Raw genomic sequence first — 22,073 nt, forward strand, 5'->3', positions numbered from 1 at the left:
GGGCTAAGTTAATGGATAATTACGCATTTCTCCAGTCACCTTCCACGACAGCCACCTTGGAGGTTGTCTCCCCGCCCTAATAGGGGACAGGAACACACAGAGGTTAAATAACACTCCCCTTCCTGCTCCCTCAGTGTTTTTCCTGTCCCCTATCGGGGCATGAAGAGGTCACAAGGGGCTGCCGTGGCCAGCGAATGGAGCCCTGGATACATACTTGAAGCTGGGAAGCCAAGGTCGGGGGGGTTCGCCTCTCCTCACGATGCTGCTCCCGTCTCCACCGCTGGTGTGACTCTGGACTTCCTCCGCCCCTCCCGTGCCCTCTGGGGTTAAGCGGGGCAGTATGGTGCCGGCCGGGGTCCTGTGCAGCTCCCCGGCATCCTTCCTCTCTCCAGCGCTGCGTGGTGAGGCGGGCAGTGGACCGGAAGTGGCGATGACGCACTTCCGGTTTGCGGCGTCCGGTGCCTGGGGACCCGGCAATGGATCCCATGACAGCGGGGGTCGACTAGCGTCCTCCCCAGGGACAAGGAGAGGGGAGGAGCACCAGAAAATTGAACGCCAGCAACACCCTCATTAAAGGGTGCAGCAGCTCCAGGTAAGCAGAGTGTGTGCAGTATGGACGGTGAGAAGCCCTCAACTGCAGCATCTGCGGAGCCCAGCGTTCCCCCTCCTACTGTGAGTAGCAGGGCCAGTCCCTTTCCTGTCAAACAAGCTGGTGGCACAGGTCCGAGCAAGCTTTCTCTTCTCTTGTAGGAAGACACAGCCTCAACCCCCCCCCCGCAAGTGTGGTATATGTGGTGCCAGGTTCCCTTCGGGTTACAGAAAGAAGCTATGCCAGCCATGTACACAGAATATCCTGCGTACTGAGCAACCCTCGCTGCTTGACAGCATAAAGACACTCATTAGACAGGAGGTTCAGACCTCCGTAGCGGCTCAAACCAGGGCCCTGCCCCAAAAAAGAGGAAGAGGGCGCCTATAGAAGCCAACTCAGACTCTGGAGAGATCCGTTCCTCAGGGTCTGAGGAGGTTTGGGAAGATGAGGGCTCCACTTCCACCTCCAGTCATGATACAAAAAAATATTTTTTCTCCTCAGAGGATATGGAGGAGTTAATTTCCATGGTAAGAAATACCATGGGCTTGGAGGAGGAGGTTAAACTCTCAGTCCAGGACGAGATGTTTGGAGGGTTGAAACCCAGAGGCAAGAAGGGTTTCCCGGTTCATGAGGTTATATAGGATTTAATAACTCGGGAATGGCCCTCCCCCGAGAAAGCACTTACGGTGCCCTCGGAGTTAAAATAATCGGTTCCCCCTAGAAGGAGAGAGTTCCATTTGGGAGATCCCTAAAATAGACGTCCAGGTGTCTAAGGTCACTAAAAAGACGTCCTTGCCCTTTGAGGATGCCTCCCAATTAAAGGATCTGATGGATCGCAAAATAGAGAGCCATTTTAAAAAATCCTGGGAAGCCTCTACGAACTTACTCAAATCAAATATCGCATCCACCTGCGTAGCCAGATCGTTGTTTTTCTGGCTACGAACGTTGGAAGACCACCTGTCGGGGGGCACTCCAAGGGAGGAGATCTTAGACTCCCTGTCAACTCTTCAAAAAGCAACAGGCTACTTAGCTGACGCTTCGGGAGAATCGGTACGGGTGGCAGCAAGGTCCCTAGTTCTCTCAAACTCGGCCAGGAGAGCCTTGTGGCTGAAGTCATGGGGAGGCGACATCACTTCCAAAACGAAACTTTGTGCCATCCCCTTCCAGGGACACCACGTGTTCGGGCCGGTCCTCGATGACATTCTAGAGAAGGCTTCGGACAAGAATAGATCACTGCCGGAACAGAAACCCGCAAAAAGGTGTTTTTTTTCGCCCCTCAAGGGAACAGACTTCTCAGAGGACGTTTAGGGGGAAGGGCAAAACGGGTCAATGGAGCTACCCGAAAGGGGGTAAGGGAAGAAACATCCTTGTGCCCCAACAGCAGCAGCCCCCGGAGAAGCAGTGACTTCCAGGTAGGGGGTCGTCTCACAGTTTTTTGCCCAATGGCAGGCCACGACCTCGAACCAGTGAGTCCTGCACACTAGACAATTTGGGTTAAAACTGGAGTTCGAGCAACCCCCCCCCCCCCCCCCCCCCGCATGCCCTAAGGATTACCCCAGCACATTCCCCAAACCTGCAGAAAGTTCTGTGGCTTCAGTTAGAAGAGCTGCTACGTGAACAAGTGGTCTCGTATGTACCTCCTTAAGAGAAGGGCAGGGGGCATTATTCTCGCCTGGTCATGGTAAAAAAAAAAAAAAAAAACCCCTCAGGAAAGCACAGGCTCATTATAAATCTAAAACCCCTGAACTGCTTCATCAGGTACCGTCGATTCAAGATAGAGTCAGTAAGATCAGCGATTCCTCTTATCGGAAGAGGCTGGCAGATGGCGACAATAGACCTAAGAGATGCGTATTACCACGTACCCATTCATCCGGACCACCGAAAATTTCTGAGGTTTGCAGTTACCCACGACCGAGGAATCAGCCATCTTCAGTTCAACACCCTGCCGTTTGGGGTATCCCCAGCACCAAGGGTATTTACGAAAATCATGAAAGAGGCGGTCATCTTCATTCGGCTTCAGGGGATATGCATCGTACCATATCTGGACGATCTGCTTATAGTCGCCCCATCAATAAACAGATTGAACCAGGATATAACAAAAACCCTACAGATTCTCGAAGCTCTAGGGTGGATACCAAATCTTCAGAAGTCGGCCCTCTGTCCTTCCCCGAGGAAAAAATTCCTGGGAATCCTCTTGGATTCAGAGAACAGGACGTCCTTTCTTCCTGAAGACCGTCAGAAAGATCTTCAGCAAAAAATAACCCGGTTCAGAGACCAGAGAGCGCCGACGCTGAGAGACGCCATGTCCATCCTAGGCTCTCTGACAGCGTGCATTCAGGCAGTATCATGGGCACAAGCTCACACGCGAGTCCTCCAGTCGCATGTCCTGACAAATTTGAAAAAGTATCCGAACAACCTGTTAAAACGGGTTCTACTTCCAGGACATGTAAAATTGGCCCTAGGCTGGTGGCTGAGCTACAAAAACCTGAGACGAGGAGTAAGCTGGGATCAGCTTCCTCTAAGAATACTATGCACCGATGCCAGCCTGAGGGGCTGGGGAGCTGTGGTCGAGGATTCATACTTCCAGGGACAGTGGCCCCAGAATATAAGAACGGGGTCGTCAAATCTAAGAGAGCTAACAGCAGTAGAGGAGTCACTGAAGGCTGCAAAAGTCCTTGTCAAGAACTATCATGTCCGGATATACTCCGACAACGTGACCACGGTGGCGTATCTCAGGCATCAGGGGGGCACAAGATACGCCAGCCTAAAGAAAGTGGCAGCAAGGATCTTCCTCTGGGCAGAGAAGCACCTTTTATCCATTTCTGCGGTACACCTCAAGGGATCGGAAAACATCCAGGCAGACTTCCTGAGCAGGAGGGACGTCCATCCAGGGGAGTGGTGTCTGAGCCAAGAGGTGTTCCAGGCCCTAGTCTCAAGATGGGGAATCCAGAAGTCGACCTGTTCGCAAATGCACAAAACACGAAGGTTGCGGCTTATTTTTCCCTCAGTCCCACGTACGGAGCCAGGGGGATGGATGCATTTGCCCATCCATGGGTCTTCAGACTGGCCTACGCCTTCCCACCAATCCCAATGTTGGCAAAGACCCTACAAAAAATCAGAGCAGACGGGGTCAAGACGATCCTGGTGGCTCCGATGTGGCCAGGACGAAGCTGGTACAGCGCGCTGTTGGACATGGCCCTGGAAGGTCCCTGGCTATTACCCCAGAAGGCCGACCTTCTGTATCAGGGTCCGTTGCTACAACCGGACCCAGCCAAACTATCCTTAGCAGCCTGGTTGTTGAGGCCAACGTGTTGAAGGCCAAAGGGGTGTCGGATGAGGTAATCCGGACCCTTCAAAAGAGTAGAAAGCCAATAACCAATGCAATTTACGGGAAAATATGGAAAAGATTTTCCTCCTGGTGCCTCCCGAAGGTCCCTGACCCCGCCCACCCAAATATTGCCCAAATTCTAGACTTCCTACAGAGGGGGTTAGAGTTAGGACTCACTCCAAGTACACTAAAGGTATACGTGTCTGCCCTGAGTGCCTGTTTTGACCATGACCTAGCCAAACACCGCTGGGTCAAGAGGTTCATGATGGCAGCAGGCAGGATTCGCCCTTCGCTCCCTAGTCGGGTTCCCCCCTGGGATCTCAATATAGTGCTTAACAGCCTAACACAGGCCCCGTTTGAGCCCCTGTCAGAAGTTCCATTGAAAATGTTCACACTCAAAACAGCATTTCTTGTGGCAATCACATCAGCTAGACGGGTGGGGGAGCTACAGGCCCTTTCAGTACAGGAACCTTATCTCCTACTTAATTCAGACAGCATAGTATTATGCCTAGACCCCTCATTTATGCCCAAGGTGGTGTCAGACTTTCATAGAAGCCAGGATATCGTGTTGCCCTCATTCTGCCCAAAACCTTCTAGCCCGAAGGAAGCGAGATTTCATACCCTGGATGTTCGCAGGGTAGTTCTCCGTTACCTCGACGCAACCAAGGATTGGAGACTGGACCAGAACCTGTTCCTCCAGTATTCAGGAAGAAATAAAGGGAAGAAGGCAGCAAAGAACACGATAGCAGGCTGGATCAAACAGTCATCTCTCTGGCATATTCTGCAAGACATCTCTCTCCAGAGTCGGTGAAGGCCCACTCCACTCGATCGGTCGCTACGTCCTGGGCAGCAAGGGGGAATACGTCATCGGAGCAGATATGCAAGGCGGCCACCTGGTCCTCTGTGCACACCTTTACTAGACACTATAGACTAGATTTCAATAAGGATCTGACGTTCGGCAGACGCGTCTTGCAAGCCGTAGTCCCTCCCTAAAAAAAAAAAAAAAAAAAAAAAAAAAGATAACATTGGTATAACTCCAAGGTGGCTGTCGTGGAAGGTGACTGGAGAAAATAGAATTAGACTTACCGGTAATCCGGTTTCTAGGAACCTTCCACGACAGCACTAATTTCCCTCCCTATATGATGTATTTACCTGATTCCTGCTCTACTGGTGGTAACTATTCATGCTAGTATATTCAGAAAAAACACTGAGGGAGCAGGAAGGGGAGGGTTATTTAACCTCTGTGTGTTCCTGTCCCCTATTAGGGCGGGGAGACAACCTCCAAGGTGGCTGTCGTGGAGGGTTCCTAGAAACCGAATTACCGGTAAGTCTAATTCTATTTTTTTTGTTGTTTCAAAAGCGATAATGGGAGAAAATGAACTGTACATTTTGTTGAGCAGTATTCTGAGTACATCAAAACGCCTTATGTGTCCAAAAACAACGACTTTTCAGTCAGTGTGAAGCTCCGAAAAGAGGCGGCACATTGGAGGTCAGATTTATTCGGTCGTCCATGACAGCACTACCTGACAGGGGATCCGCCCTTCAGGAACAGGAAATTCTACAGATGCATAGGGGCGGCACCTCTCCCACGCATCAGTTGGTTTCCTGGAGGACAGGATTCCCTACAGATCGTACCATCATGGACGAGGAATCCCCAGGGCGGCTGTCCGACTCAGGTAGCGCGGGGTCCCCTGGAAGCGCCACGGTGGGCCCGGGCAGGGCTCCACGACAGTGTGCGGAACAGGTGGGAGCGGGGTCCGGCGGATGCCCGTCTCCAGGGCCGGCGCAGGCAGGTGAGTATAAATCCCCCCTGATCCCTGGCCCTCCTGCTGCCGTCTCCCCTTGGGCGGGGGCTGGTGGCGGGCGGGGAGCTCCGTGCCAGGTCGGGCGGTGCCGTGTCGCTGGAAGTGACACGGGGGCAGGGCCGGTGGCGCCGGAAGTCTGACGCCGGCCGACTTTCCTCTGTGCGTCACCGGGCGTGGCGTCGCAGGCACCAACATAGGGGTGGGGGGGGCGAGGCACAGGGGGAGAGTCCATGGACATCTCGGGAGGGGAATTCGCCCCTGGCCATGACACCTGCTAACCCGGATTTCCGGGGGGAAGATATAAAAGGGCACAGAATCGCTGCTTTAGCTCATCTGCAGCTATGGATGAGCCAGAAGCTCCCGTGACCCAGCTGGACCGAGAGCAGGAACGTACCTCAGAGGTCCCAGACAAGCTCCCAGCAAAAGAAAAAACGAACTGGACAATCCAGCCACAGAAGTTCCTCCAGGCCGAAGGATCCAGCTCGCGCCCTGATGCAGTGTTCCCCTTATGTTTTTCCTCCTATTGGGGAAGAAGTGCGCTGACAAAGCGAAAAACGGGGTGCGCCCTTTGCAAATGCCCCTTGCCGGACGCCAACCCTAAAAAACTGTGCCAGTCACGTATACTGCAGGCGGTTAAAAAAAAAAAAAGAGGGGGGGGGGGGGGGGTGGTTCGGGAGTAGTGCTAGAGATTGCCATACAGAACTTCCTTACCCTTTCCCCACTACTACAGGTGGCGGAAGAAACCCCTGACTTCGCTACGAGTCTAAGGGAAATTATCAGGACGGAAGTTAAAGCCCTAAAGTCCGTATCCCAGGGGGAATCATCTAGGAAAAGGAGCAAGTTTCTCAGGGTCGGGCTCCTCAGCAGACCCTAGAGGAAATGAAGATTCCTTAGAGCCCTCGACCTCCTCGTCTGCGTCCTCTTCAGTGGACAAATTAGTCAAGGCAGTTAGGGCCACCATGGGGGTAACAGACATGAAACCAACAAAGTCCAAAACCTGATCAATAGGGAATGGAAGAAACCAGAAAGAAAAGGCTCCCTACCACCGGCTTTTAAGCGGTGATATCCCTTTGAGCACCCCTTGGTAAACAAATGGGACAAAGCCCCAAAATTGGACGCAGCAGTGGCTAAAGCATCCAAAAAATCCACTATTCCCTTTGACGACATGGTTTCTTTAAAAGATCCACTAGACAAAAAGGCAGACTCCTACCTGAAAGGGACATGGGAAATGTCAGCTGGCGCCCTGAGACCGGCAGTAGCAGCTACCTGCACAGTCAGATCTATGATGGTCTGGCTGGACCAGCTGAAATCACAATTAGATTCTCTTGAGGCTGTCCTCTATCTTGAAGACCCTACCTACCATCCAGATTGCGGCAGCCTTTTTAGCCGACGCTTCGGCAGATTCTGCAAGAATGGCGGCCAAAGCCACAGGTCTATCAAATGCAGCCCGAAGGGCTATATGGCTGAACCAGGGATATCCAGGCCAGGTCCCGGCTTTGCTCCATCCCGTGTGAGGGGGAATATCTATTCGGACCAGTCCTAGATGAACTCCTGGAGAAAGCCGGCGACGATAAAAAGAAATTCCCGTCCTTGCCCACCCCTTCCTATAGACGTCCCTTTACTAGGAAGAGATTTTTCCGTAGAAGATTATCCAGAGATCGGGGCAGATGGGAAGATAAAAAGAAAAAAGGTACCGGGTTTATGTTTGGAGGGGGATGCCAGAAAGCACCCCGTGAGGCCAAGAAACCTCCCCAATGACTAGCGGCTCCGGTGGGAGGTAGACTATCGGCCTTCTACCAAGCCTGGTCACGGATTTCAAACAGTAACTGGATCCTGGGGTTGATAGCCTCAGGTCTAAGACTAGAATTTGCATGTGCCCCCCCGGAACACTTTTAAGGTCACCCCGCTCAGGTCTTCCCTGTCGGAACAGGCTGCCCTAGAGACCGAAGTCCATGACCTATGCCATAAAAGTGTACTGATAAAGGTACCAGAGGCAGAGAAGGGCGAATGCTTCTACTCCACCCCCCATCCCCCCCCCCCCCCCCCCCTATTTTTGGTCTGTAAACCGGATAGTTCTTGTAGGACCATAATCAACCCGAAGGCACTCAATAGATACCTGGTCATTCGGCCTTTAAAATAGAAACTATCAATTCCACAATAAAGTTACTGTTTGAAAACTGCTTTATGGTGGTGTTGGATTTAAGACTCCTATTGCCATGTACCCATTCATGCGTTTCCTTAGAGTGGCGGTTCATTTAGAGGGGTCAGTACAGCATTTCCAATATGTCGCCCTTCCCTTTGGTATAGCAGTCGCCCCCCGGGTGATCACTAAAGTTATAGCGGAGATTATGGCCCATCTACGAGAAGCAAACATCCTGGTAGTCCCCTACCTGGATGACTTCCTTATTGTAGGCAGAACGACAGACCATTGCCTGGATCAATTGCAAAACAGCAAAATCGGCTCTGGAACGGTTAGGGTGGCTACTAAACATTAAGAAGTCCCGTCTACAGCCCATGAAAGTTCAGCAGTTCTTGGGCCTAACCCTAGATTCGCAGAATCAGGAGTGTCGTCTTCCACCTCTCGTGGCAGCCTGTTCCACTCATTGATCACTCTAACTGTCAAAAAGTTTTTTCTAATATCTAATCTGTGTCTCCTCCCATTCAGTTTCATCCCATTGCTTCTAGTCTTTCCTTGTGCAAATGAGAATAAAGATGATCCTTCTACAATGTGACAGCCCTTGAGATATTTGTAGACAGCTATTAAGTCTCCTCTCGGTCTTCTCTTCTGCAAGCTAAACATTCCCAAATCCTGCAACCTTTCCTCATAAGACGGGGTTTGCAGACCGGGCGGTCACCATTCTGGTCGCCCTTTTCTGAACTTGCTCCAGTTTGTTGTGTGTTTTTTTTTTTTTTCTTTTAAAATCTGGTGCCCAAAACTGGACACAGTATTCCAGATGAGGTCTGACCAAAGGAGTAGAGGGCAATAATGACTTCACGTGATCTAGACTGTGCTTCGGTTAATACATCCTAGAATTGCATTTGCATTTTTTGCTGCTGCATCACACTGTTGACTCATATTCAGTCTGTGATCTATTAGTATACCCAAGTCTTTTTCATATGTGCTGTTGCTTAGCCCTATTCCTCCCATTTTGTATATGCTTTTTTCATTTTCATTGCCCAGTTGTAGTACTTTGCATTTTTCCCTGTTAAATACCATTCTGTTAGTTGCTGCCCACTGCTCCAGTTTTTCTATATCTCTTTGAATCCTCTCCTCTAGTATTAGCTATCCCTCCTAGCTTTGTGTCATCAGCAAATTTAATCAGTTTACCCTCAATTCCTTCATCTAAATCGTTGATAGATGTTGACCAATACAGGGCCCAGGACAGAGCCCTGTGGAACCCCACTTCAGACATTCTTCCAACTGGATGTGCAGCCATTTACGACCACTCTTTGGGTCCGATCACTAAGCCAGTTATGAATCCACCTAACAGATGCCTTGTCCATTCCATACATTTTTTTCAGTAAGGATTGTGTGAGATACTTTGTCAAATGCTTTGCTGTACAGAATCCTTTGCAAGCAGTGACTGCTGTTCCAGGCCTTTACGGCAGTTGACTTCAGTTGGTGCTTGTTTGTAGGCCTTTCTACCTTTAAAGGGAACCTGTCATGTCCTTTGTAGCATGTACAGTCCCCAGTGCACTGTTTGTGATGCAATGTGTATCAACACTTTAGGCTTCTTTTACACTTGCCATGCTTTTGTGGCCCCAATAGATTTCTATGGGGCCGCAAAATTTAGTCGGAGCGCTGTTTTTCTGTAAGGGCCGTATTTACGGCCGTGAAAAAAACATCGAGCTCGCTCGATATTTTTCACGGCTTACGGACACGGCCCCCATTTAAAGCAACGGTACCGCAAAAACCATAGTAGCTTGTTTTTGCGGTACACCGTTAAGGTTTTTGCAGCAGCCTGTGAAAAGATCTCCCTCTAGTTTTAGGGTAAGTTCACACTGGGCGTTTTGCACTGTGCACTTTTTATTGTTGATAATCCATAGAGAATCATGATTGTTTTGAATTTAGAAATGCATTTTTGATAAGCTAAATGAAAATATATTTCTGATAATGTGATCTTGTATAGCACTTTATATTTTCCTATTTTACCGGTGGTGATATACACAGATTTGTGATTACTGATGATTGGACCTGTGACATGAGCTTCTGAGTGGACTAATAAAACTTGAATCATTGAGCACTAAAATATACTTATCTGACTTTATATAATAATTTTTGGAGATCAAATATTTTTATCTCCTCCTTTTTTGGATCCTCATGCCACAGCTTCCAATCACTAGTACTTATGTCATACATGATTATTACCATCTGTGAGTTTTGTCTGGCCTGTTATCAAAAATAGGGGGGAACCCACAAAGGGTGTTTTTTTTTTTTTTTTTTTTTTTTTTTTTTTTTTTTTTTTTTTAAATTATTTGCAGCACAGGAGTTGCTAATTAATACTCCCATCCGCCACTCTTGCTTTCATTGTAATTAGCGGTAGCAGGTGTTGGATGATGGATCAGTAGTCCCATCAGCTGACACCAGTGACCGGAGGTAAGCTTTGACCGGTGGGGATGGTTTCACCGCCGATCAGAAGCTGTGTTTGCTGCTCTGTCATGCATATGACGGCGTGTCAAACACTGTATTGTCAGGCCCCCAATAAAGAGAATGGGGTTCAGGTCAGCTCTGCTGGATGGCAAGCTGTATGGATGCATCATGCAGCCTGCAATCTAGAGGTAGCAGCCGAGTTGTGAGGTCACATTCAGCTGTCCTTGACTTCTCTGCAGCATATACGCTGCAAAAAAGTCAACCTGCGTGTAGTGACATATGTATTTGTATGGATGTATGACCAGCAGCAACTTGGCATCTGTTCTATGTTGCAGCTCTAAACAAAGGTCATGACCTATGTTATCCTGTGACAGACTGTTTTCCTGGTCTCATCCCCAGGGGGCTTTCCTGAGAACACACAAAGTGGAAACATTTCACACCTTCTGGTGCCTCTGCAGTGAGATGCCAAATTTCAGCCTGACTCATCTATTTACTATGAGAAAAAAGTTATACAAACAGCGTTCAGAGAAAAATAATGTATTCATTGGTAGTCTCCAAACCAGCAATTAGAATATTAACATGAGCGGCTGGTCTAGAAATCTGATCTCCAGGTTAAATCTATAAATTAGGCTTTTACACAAGGGAAGATGTTCAGACTGAGACAGCTAAACTGGTGTGAGCCATTCCATGTTCGTGCGCCCCCCCCCCCCCCCCCCCCCCAGGGAGCAGAATGCCAGACTACAAAGTTCAGATATTTCTGTAAGTTTGTTCACTTATATTCTACCACTGTTTTTGCATATTTGTATGTCACTCTTTATTTTCTTATTTGTATATCCTTTTATTGTAAGCACTGCACCTTTTCTATTAAAGCTTAAAACTTTAAGTTTGAGCCTTGTATGCTCTAAAGAATCCATAGCCTCAGAGTGTATGATACTGGAGTGGTAGTGTTGGTAGTACCACCTCTGGGTTACTTGGTTCCGGTTCTGGCTTTATACTTGAAAGCAGTACCTTACTCGCACATCATGGTTATCACTGAGAGAATCTTCTGACTTGCTTGTACCCAGAGGAGATCTGATGGCCACCGTGAATTCCAAAATCTACAGCCCCAGGCTGGTGGCTGCGTAGCTTGTTGTAGCAATAAATCTCTACATCCTGGAAAGTTCTCTCTTCTGGTGATCTCGCTCCATTTTTCTCTTAATCCCATTTTAAGACTAGGCATATCTGCCAGTTCCCTGGACATTCAAGGTGCAGATTATCACATCTAGGGACAGGCTTCGTCCTTCTCCGCTGCATGTTCTCAGCATTCCATGCGGAGGGTATTCTAGTGATCCGTAATGTACTGGACAAGAGTTGCCAATCCCAGTATTCTAGCTTTTTTTTTTTTTTTTTCTGGCTGCTCACGCCATAGCCTCTTCCTTCTCGCCTCAATATACTTGGACAAGTTTTCTCACCTTGCGCCCCCTCTCTGCGTTTTTGACCGACCATAACCAGGCCTTGATTAAGTCAAGTGGATAAGTTGGTACACAGGGGCTATTGGGGTGAACAGGAATTTATGTGTTTATTTAAAAAAAAAAAAAAGTGACATGGAGCATTGGACACCAGAAAAAATTAAAAATATTTTCTGTATTAAACAAGTGTGTGTATGCGTATATATCTAATATATAACGCTCAAGTGTGTGTGTGTCCGGGACTGGCATCCGCACCTTCACAGCCACAAAATTTGGCACAGTCACACGTCTGGACCCCGAGAGCGTCCTAGGCTATGTTGTGGGGCGAAATTTTAACCCCGCACGTTCCAATTCACCAAACAATTTTGCCCCTATCTACATAATGGGGGGGGGGGGGGGGGGAAAGAGTGTGAGTGTGCATCAAGCCCCGCCCCTCATCATGTCATAATGGTTGCTATGGTGACGCTGATTCATCATAGGTTGCAAGCCACGCCGCTCATTATGATGTCATAATGGTTGACTATGGGACGGAGGATGGGTATATGGGCACGGGACTATGGGATGGCGGCTATGTATGATGGGTATATGGGCACGGGACTATGGGATGGAGGATGGGACTATGGGATGGAGGATATGTATGATGGGTATATGGGCACGGGCCTATGGGATCGTGGATATGTATGATGGGTATATGGGCACGGGACTATGGGATGGAGGATAATTATAATTTGCTATAACTAACCACAGTTAGTTACTATGCCCGGGCAGCGCCGGGCTCTTCAGTGTGTGTGTGTGATAGAGAGAGAGAGATATATATATATATCACACACACGTGTGTTCCCACGGGTTGCATCCATGAATGTAAACCTGATCATTTGTAACCTGCTGTACATGACAGCCATGTTGCCTTGATCTCGTTCCAGGCATTCCCATTGCACAACAACATTTAATTTGGAATAACATGGAATTGGAGGATGAGTATTGCTTGACTGACTACAAGTGAGTATTTTGGATGTTTTAGTTCTTTAAACTATTTAACCCATCGTAATGCCTTGCAAACTTTTTTTTTTTTCCCTCCAGCATCTCAGAAGGTTGCACTCTGAAGTTGGTGTTGGCTATGAGAGGAGGTCCAATTAACACACGGAGAGGTATGTACGGTCTCAGTGGTCAGTTTAAAGGGATGATCCACAATGGACTTTTTATCACCTATCCACAAGATGGCTGGTAACTGTTTGCTAGCTGGGCCACCACTGTTACTAGAGCTGGGCTTCTGAACACCCTGCAGTAGCAATGAGATGGATAGAGAGATCTATCGTCATTCAAGGTTGGGGAACACTCGCTTGGCAGCCAATAAATCCCATCTGGCACAGGTTTTTTAACATAACTCCAACAGCCCATGCGGTTTATTAGGCATCATAAACCAGGAACAGCAACAGAAAGTTCATATAAACAGCATAGCGTCCATGACAGAGCTTCACTCTACACAACCTGTGTGACCCCAGGGTAAGCAATGTCCAGTACACAGGCTCTCTAGTCTCAGAGTTATATCCCCTGTCTGGGTTTACCTCATGGCTGCTTCTCAGTGCAGACATTCATTCCCTCCAGGGAACTCTCACACACACCTCTCACGTGTACAGGAAGGCAGACCCATCTTCCTTCAGTCGGTCTCACGTCAGCCCAGACGAGACCTTTCATACGGACCAACCGGATCCCAGCATTCACTCATGTGACCTACCCTGGGCACCTTATATGGTCCGTAGCCACGCCCACTGGGTCACATGGCTATGACCTCATCACAGGTCCTTCAAGCATTCATACACATATACTTCACTATGGTGTTTTTAGACACACCCCTAGGTGGATTTGTAGGTAGCTCACCCTAACACATTGGCACGAAAGATCAGCTCTGCTGATCAGCACATAATCAAGCCTTTATCCCAAGGCCACCCACTTGATACATTACGATCATTCAGCATCCTACTCCTATCAGGACACTGGAAATACTTATACGCCTGTCCTGGGACACCCACACAGCGCCTCCTAGCGGACACAGTGGTCTCTATATATATATATATATATATATATATATATATATATATATATATATATATATATATATATATAAATATAATATATTTTATGAAATACTTCACTTTTTTTAATTTAAATCTGGGCATGCACCGTCGGTCTTTACTGTTCTGTAGCTGCATCCTGGCTGGCTGTCTTCTAGTGCAGTAAACTGTCAGCGGTTATTATATACAGTGCTGAATGGAACAAAAGAATGTAATTTTGCTGCTGCGTGCAATTGCTGTGATTTCGCATGTGCAACCACCTGTCTTCTGTCATCCTAGCTACACGCAGCAGTAAAACTTGATTCCTCTGTCCCAACAGGCTCTGTATATACTATCCTAGGCTTATTACTGCATTAGAAGAATGCAGAGTGACTGGTCATACTTGGCCAGCTAAGATCTGTGGCATACAAAGAGCCTCAAAGGGTTATTCCCATCCCAGTATGTAGAAGGTGTAAATTACTCCAATTAGAAATGTATAGTTATTCTGATTAGCGCTATGTCTTTCCTCATGTGCAGGACCTAAGTTGGCTAGTTGTCGTAACCATGGATAACCGAACTGTCACTAGATCAGTGGACTTAACCATGGATACCTAAGGTCTCGCAATGCCCTGCATGTAAGGAAAGGTACATGGCAAATGAGAGAACTGTACTAAGATTCTACATAGAGGAAATTGATTTTTGATTTGCACCATTCTTATGATAAAACGTAAATATTTTTATGACCATGCGGTTTTGTTTTTTTGTTTTTTTTTTTTGTTTTTTCTCAAATAGGATCTATTTTCATCATGCATGAATGTAAATTTTGGCACAAACCCCTTTCTGACATCAGACGTACTATCCCGTCCAAGGGACCCGGGCCCCTATGCCCATGGACGGGATAGTACATCTAGCACGATCAGCGGCGCCCATGTGGTGATTATCATAGCTGACACCCGCCACTATGTGTCAGGGGCGGTCACGGACCGCCCCCGACACGTTAACCCCTTGCACACCGCGATAAAACACGATTGCGGTACATCGGGTGTTAAAGGGAAGCATCGGCAGGGAGGGGGCTCACTCCGTGCTTCCCTGAGCCCCCCCACAGCAGCGCAATGTGCAGCGCTGCTGCGGGGGGCTCTTTCCCTGCAGGTCCCCGGATCCAAGGCTTCCTCAGTGCCTGCAAAGCGCAGACAAGGAGGAAACCTGCACACTGCCTGTGACAGATTGCTGATCTGTCACAGTGATGTGACAGATCAGCAATCTGTCACAGGACAGTGATGTCCGCCCTGGGACAACCTAATAAAGTTAAAGTGTAAAAATAATTTTAAAATCGCTAAATAAATTAAAAAAAAAAAAAAAAAAAAAATTATTCCCTAATTCATTTTTTGGAAATAAAAAAATAAATAAAATAAAATTACATATTTGGTATCGCCGCGTCCGTAACGACCCGCCCTATAAAACTGTCCCATTAGTTAACCCCTTTAGCGAACACCTTAGAAGATAAAAATAAAAAACGAAGCAAAAAATAATGCATTATCATACCGCCGAACAAAAAGTGCAATAACGCGCAATCAAAAAGACACATATAAATATCCTTGGTACCGCTGAAAACATCATCTTGTCCCGCAAAAAAACGAGCCGCCATACAGCATCATCAGCGAAAAAATAAAAAGGTTATAGCTCGCAGAATAAAGCAATGCAAAAATAATTTTTTTATGTAAAATTGTTTTCATTGCATAAAAGCGCCAAAACATAAATGAGGTATCGCTGTAACCGTACTGACCCGAAGAACAAAACCGCTTTATCAATTTTACCGCACACGGAACGATTTAAATGCACCCCCCAAAAGAAATTCATGAAACGCTGGTTTTTGTTCATTCTGCGTCCCAAAAATCGGAATAAAAAGCGATCAAAAGATGTCACGTGCCCGAACATGATACCAATAAAAACGTCAACTCGTCCCGCAAAGAATAAGACCTCGCATGACTCGGTGGGTCAAAATACGGAAAAATTATAGCTCTCAATATGTGGTGATGCAAAAACTATTTTTACAATAAAGCGTCTTTTAGCGTGTGACAGCTGCCAAACCTAAAAACCGCCATAAATAGTAAACCAAACCCCCCGTTATCACCACCTTAGGGAAAAATAATAAAATTTAAAAAATGTATTTATTTCCATCTTCCTGTTAGGGCTGAGATTAGGGTTAGGGGCGGGTTGGAGTTAGAATTGGGGGGGGTTTCCACTGTTTAGGCACATCAGGTGCTCTCCAAATGCAACATGGCGTCTGATCTCCATTTCAGCCAATTCTGCGTTGAAAAAGTCAAATGGTGCTCCTTCCCTTCCAAGCTCTGCCATGCGCCCAAACAATGTTTTACCCACACATATGGGGTATCAGCGTACTCAAGACAAATTGCAAAACAACTTTTGGGGTCCAATTTCTCCTGTTGCCCTTAGGAAAATAAATTGGGGGCAAAAATCATTTTTGTGGGGAGAAAAATGATTTTTTTTTTTTATTTTCACGCCCGGGCGTTATAAACTTCTGTGAAGCCCTTGGGGGGTTCAAAGTGCTCACCACACATCTAGATAAGTTCCTTAGGGGGTCTAGTTTCCAGAATGGTGTCATTTGTGGGGGGTTTCCACTGTTTAGGTACATCAGGGGCTCTCCAAAGGCAACATGACACCCGCAGACCATTCCATCAAAGTCTGCATTCCAAAACGTCACTACCTCCTTTCCGAGCCCCGACGTGTGCCCATACAGTAGTTTTCTCCCACATATGGGGTATCCGTGTACTCAGGACAAATTGGACAACTTTTGGGGTCCATTTTCTCCTGGTATCCTTGGGAAAATAAAAAAAATTGGTGACTAAATGATCTTGTTTGTGGAAAAAATACTAAAAAAAAATATATATATATATATATATATATATATATATATATATATATATATATATATATATATATATATATATATATATATATATATATAATTTTTTTTTTTTTTTCCACGCCCGGGCGTTTATAACCTTCTGTGAAGCACTGGGGAAGTTCAAAGTGCTCACCACACATCTAGATAAGTTCCTTGGGGGGTCTAGTTTCCAAAATGGGGTCACTTGTGGGGGGTTTCCACTGTTTTGGTACATCAGGGACTTTCCAAACGCGACATGGTGTCCGATCTCAATTCCAGCCAAAAAAGTCAAATGGTGCTGCTTCCCTTCCGAGCTCTTCCATGCGCCCAAATAGTGGTTTACCCCCACATATGGGGTATCAGCGTACTCAGGACAAATTGCACAATAACTTTTAGGGTCCTGTTACCCTTGGGAAAGTAAGAATTGAGGGTGAAAAGATCATTTTTGTTGAAAAAATATGATTTTATAATTGTACGGCTGTACGTTATAAACTTCTGTGAAGCCCTTGGGGGTTCAAAGCTCGCACCACATATCTAGATAAGTTCCTTGGGGGGTCTAGTTTCCAAAATGGGGTCACTTGTGGGGTGTTTCCACTGTTTAGGTACAACAGGGGCTCTCCAAACGTGACATGGCGTCCGATCTGAATTCCAGCCAATTCTGCAGTGAAAAAGTCAAACGGCGCTCCTTCCCTTCTGAGCTCTGCCATGCGCCGAAACAGTGGTCCCCCCCCCCCCACATGTGAGGTATCAGCGTACTCAGGACAAATTGTACAATAACTTTTCCAAAATTGAACCTGAAATATTTTTTTTTGTGAAAAAAAAAAAGTTCACTTTTTTTTTTATATTCAAAAATTCCTGTGAAGCACCTGAGGGGTTAATAAACTTCTTGAATGTGGTTTTGAGCACCTTGAGGGGTGCAGTTTTTAGAATGGTGTCACTTTTGGGTATTTTCTATCATATAGACCCCTCAAAGTGGCTTAAAATGTGATGTGGTCCGTAAAAATAAAATGGTGGTGTAAAAATGAGAGAGCGCTGGTCAACTTCTAACCCTTATAGCTTCTTAACAAAAAAAAAAAAAAAAAATTTTGGTTCCAAAATTGTGCTGATGTAAAGTAAACATGTGGGAAATGTTACTTAAGTTTTTTGTGTGCCGTATCTGTGACTTAAGGGCATAAAAATTCAAAGTTGGAAAATTGCGACATTTTCACCAAATTTCCGTTTTGTGTTTTTTTTCACAAATAAACGCAAGTTATATGAAAAATTTTACCACTAACATGAAGTACAAAATGTCACGAGAAAACAATGTCAGAATCAACGGGATCCATGCAAGCGTTTCAGAGTTATGACCTCATAAAGGGACAGTGGTCAGAATTGTAAAAATTGGCCCGGTCATGAAAGTGCAAACCACCCTTGGGGTAAAGGGGTTAATCACTTCCTCTAGATGTAAGTTTTCTCTTGCAGTTGGGGGATGTCATTGGCCGCTGTGATCCAATTCCTTTACGTTTTGTAGAACAACTTTGCAGAGCCATTTAAAAACAAGATGCCCAAATTCCGTCTTGGAGATGATGTGAAAGCATGCAATGGCAATACATTGGGAAGAGGATGTTCCTCGACAGGAAGCGACGGTGAATATCCTGCTTCCTTTCCCAATTTAAATAAATGATCTGTATATTGGTCAATGGGGAAATCTAGGTCAGACTCTCACAGGTGCTTCTGCGTAAATGGCCAGAGCGTGGTTTCATCATAAGTCTTCACTGAAAATCCTATACTTGCTCCAATGAGCTGATGTGCGGAAGACTTTCAAAAATGTGACATGAGGGCCAACAAGATTTGATCCTGCCTTGTGTTATTAATGTATTTGTTTGCTGTGTTCAGTGCCACTGGATGACTCCGTCCGAGAGATGGCAGAATTCATGGACCCCGTCCGGGAGGAGTTGTGGGAAAAGACCCCTACAAATAAGCAGGTTACATTTCTGGTATACCGTGAAGGAGATCAGCTGAATTTCTTCCGTGTGGTGGATAGAGGGGATGGTAGCCTGACACCATTATCAGAATCGCTCAGGTAAACCCCACTTTCTTTACATTTAATACCTATAGATGACCAATAATTAAAGGTGTATGCATCAAACAGTCATAATGAGTACGTGGTCTACAATACAGGGGAATCTGGATGGTAGCAAAAAAAATCACAGAATAAAGTCCCCATAATGTAGTAAGGCCATCAAGTGGGCAAATAAATGTACTAGTTATGATAGAAGGCACTTTTCATACACTTACTAACCAGAGGGTGAGAGACGTGGAGGTTCTTACATACAGTGCAGATGGAGAGAAGATGATGATGCAGACCCAAAAATAGACAATAATAAATACACTATATGCATTTCTAGCTGCACATAATGTCAAGAATAGCTAAGGTGCAAATATATAGCACATGGGAGAATGGCATTAATAAAATATCCAGTGACTATCAATGATTGAGGCACTTGGAGCTAGAAAATAAATGGGTAAACAGGAAGAAATGGGGTAGAACACTTGGCGCAGCAAAGATGGAGGAAAGTGCCATTGTAATAATAAGGAATGAAAGTCCCGTCTATACATTGGTTTCATATGTAGATGTAACGAGTAGTGCTGAAGATATGAACACATAGAATACCTGTATAGGACTGTGTGAGCTGGAGGCTTCTTCCTGGGGAGGTGTTTACCCTCCATGCCCAGCCTTTGATGCACCGAGTATCTCTTTACAGGACACACATTTTGCAGATCACACCTTGCAGGTGAAATGAGTCAATGATGCAGAAGACTCAAGCACGTCCAACTTTGGGCTGCAGATTCTTTGTTAGTGGTGAGGTAAGCTGTTGCCAGTGGACTCTAATGCAGAGCTTGGCATAGTGGCTTCTGGCCAAATGGTCATCTATTGTGTGTGGAGCATCTTCGACTGATGGGAGGAATGCTCGGCAAACCATGGCGGCGGTCACTACTACCAGTTGTATGCTGCAAAGATAAAAAATCCATTGTCTCCTGTTAGGAGGATCAAAGTTGGTTCCCATAACAAAAAAGTAGCCTTGTCCATTAACGCATGTACTGATGATGATCATAGTGTCACACTGTGCAGATATTGGTGCACCGATATATCTTGACCCTTGCAAGACGCTATTCTTTTCCTTTGCATCAAATTGTGGATCCCTGTGTGTTCTGCAGAAAATCATGAACAATTGATGCTGTAATATCTCCAGCAAAGTCCGTTTTCAAGTTCCATTAAACTTTGGTTTATACATGAGGTTCTGCAACACAAATGCATACACTACTGCATGCCTCCGTGTGTACAGAGCAAAGTGATCTGTGTATCTACGATGAGGTCAGCAGGACCTGCTGCTGACTAAATGATTTGTTCAAGGGAACCTGTCACTTGGATTGCGGCACCTGTCCTAAACCACCATCTTATTCTACAAAGGCACATCCAAGACTCGGAGAAGTCAGTGGGATGTCAATCAAGCTGGAAGGAGCCAGGTTTAAGGACTAGACTACATGACTATTTGGGATATCCACATCCTTCCCTTTTGAGTACTTGACTGTAATTGGTATACAGAGTGCAGTACATTAACCCCTAACGCTATATGACATGTATATTCATAGTTTACACAGATGATGTTTTACTCTGGAAGACTGGTGTGTGCGTGATTCTGATCACACTACACAGCTCCTCTACGGTTTGTGCAATTAGTTGCTGGAGCCTCACAGGGCTCCTCACATGCCGGTCTGTTTAGTGCCAGCAGCGCGTGAAGAGTTTAACAGAGGGAGAGCACTCCCACTGTAGAGCCATATACACCTCTGCAGCTTGATCACAGGGTGTTGATTGGCTTCTATAGCATCTGGAGGCCTGTCAATGGCCTCTGGGTCTGCCATACGCAACAGCTGATCAGATCCCGCCAGTGGCAGAGTCTAATGGGCTACCTGTCGGTCAAACACTGAGGATAATTTCATGCACAGTGAACATATATGAATATACGTGCATGCATACATTTATATAAAAAAAAAAAAAAAAAAAAAAAAAAAAATTTGAAGAAATGTCAGAAATGTGCACCAAAAATAAAATAACTGTTTAAAAATTGCACCAATAAAAACTAACAATGCATGCCCTCATAACTTTTGTTTTGTTTTTTGTTTACAGAGCTATGTCGCTCATAGCATGATGCAAAAGTAGTAAAACTTGGCTGGGTAACAGTGTAATCATATGCACCCATACTATAAAACAATATCATTATTTAGCCCACATAATGAACGCAGGTAAAAAAAAAAATCATGAAAAGCACGACCAGAATTGCTGTTTCTTGCTTATCCAGGCTCTGATAAAGTGATCAAAAAGTAGTCTATTATATAACTGATCATGGCAAACCCCAGGCTATCAATATTTATATTCCATTATTTATCATAACTAGTAAAACCTAAAAAAAATTGTATAAATGGGGTATTGATGTCATTGTAGCAATCTGCACAATAAAGATCATGTCAAGGAAAGTGAACACTGAGCAATGTTAAATATTTTTTTGCAGAAGTGTTTTTTTTTTTTCTCTTTTTTTTTTTTTTTTCTCTATTTCAAAGGATTTATACTGGGGCATCTGTTTTAATTGCACTTCGCAATTAGTGAATACATTACGCCCACTACATAGTGATATGTAAAGAAGTTGTGTAGTTTTGATTGTGTAAAGCCACATACCAGTGACAAGGTGACCTCTCCAAAAGGCGATTCTGTAAAGCTAAGATGTCATCTATGTTCATAGGTGTCAAACTAGGGGACGAAAAAGATCCAGCTATTCTTTCCTCTAATTAAACCAGTCGTGGAAAGATGTGTAGATAATGGGGTACGAGGCCTTGGAGATGGTTGAAAGTATAGACATTATCCAGCACAGTCTACAATGTAAAAATGTAATAATAATCATGTAAAGTATGCTGTGGTGGCTATAATACAAATGTCTATGTACAAACTCTTCAATTAAGTTGGTTGTCTGGTCTCTGAAGAAAAGTGTGTAGTCACTGACTAATCATGAAGGTCTGTGATGTGCATATTATTATGATGCCCTCCATGTCATAACTAGTTTAGTACAAGGTTTGAACTCCCCTATCCTGAAGTATAAAAAATATGTACAGTGGCATTTAAAAGTTTAGGCACCCCTGGTGAAAATTACTGTTATTGTGAACAGTTAAGCAAGTTGAAGATAAAATGATCTCTAAGGGTGTGTGCAGACTCTGCGGATTAATCCGCACCATCTACACAGCGGTTTTTGGTTACCATTCATTTGAATGGTACTGTACACCGCAGCTAAAACTGCTGCGGGTCCGCAGCGGCCAAAACCGCTAC

General features: G+C 45.6%; 1 protein-coding gene across 4 annotated transcripts in view; it reads left to right on the forward strand.

The window, feature by feature from the left end:
• Window positions 1–22,073, forward strand: part of ZFAND4 (zinc finger AN1-type containing 4) — a 54,790-nt gene that overhangs the window by 20,338 nt on the left and 12,379 nt on the right. For 3 of the 4 annotated variants that reach the window (XM_073585841.1, XM_073585845.1, XM_073585842.1), the window contains 3 exons: window positions 12,685–12,760; window positions 12,842–12,909; window positions 18,593–18,779. In XM_073585841.1, the coding sequence (XP_073441942.1) occupies window positions 12,685–12,760; window positions 12,842–12,909; window positions 18,593–18,779 (331 nt within the window). Of the gene's footprint in view, window positions 1–5,182; window positions 5,242–12,684; window positions 12,761–12,841; window positions 12,910–18,592; window positions 18,780–22,073 lie in introns of all 4 variants that reach the window. The other variant, XM_073585843.1, reaches the window with a different exon arrangement.

Source organism: Dendrobates tinctorius, unplaced genomic scaffold (genome assembly GCF_039654945.1).
Source record: "Dendrobates tinctorius isolate UK_male_01 unplaced genomic scaffold, ASM3965494v1 ptg000089l, whole genome shotgun sequence".
NCBI classification, from domain to species: domain Eukaryota; kingdom Metazoa; phylum Chordata; class Amphibia; order Anura; family Dendrobatidae; genus Dendrobates; species Dendrobates tinctorius.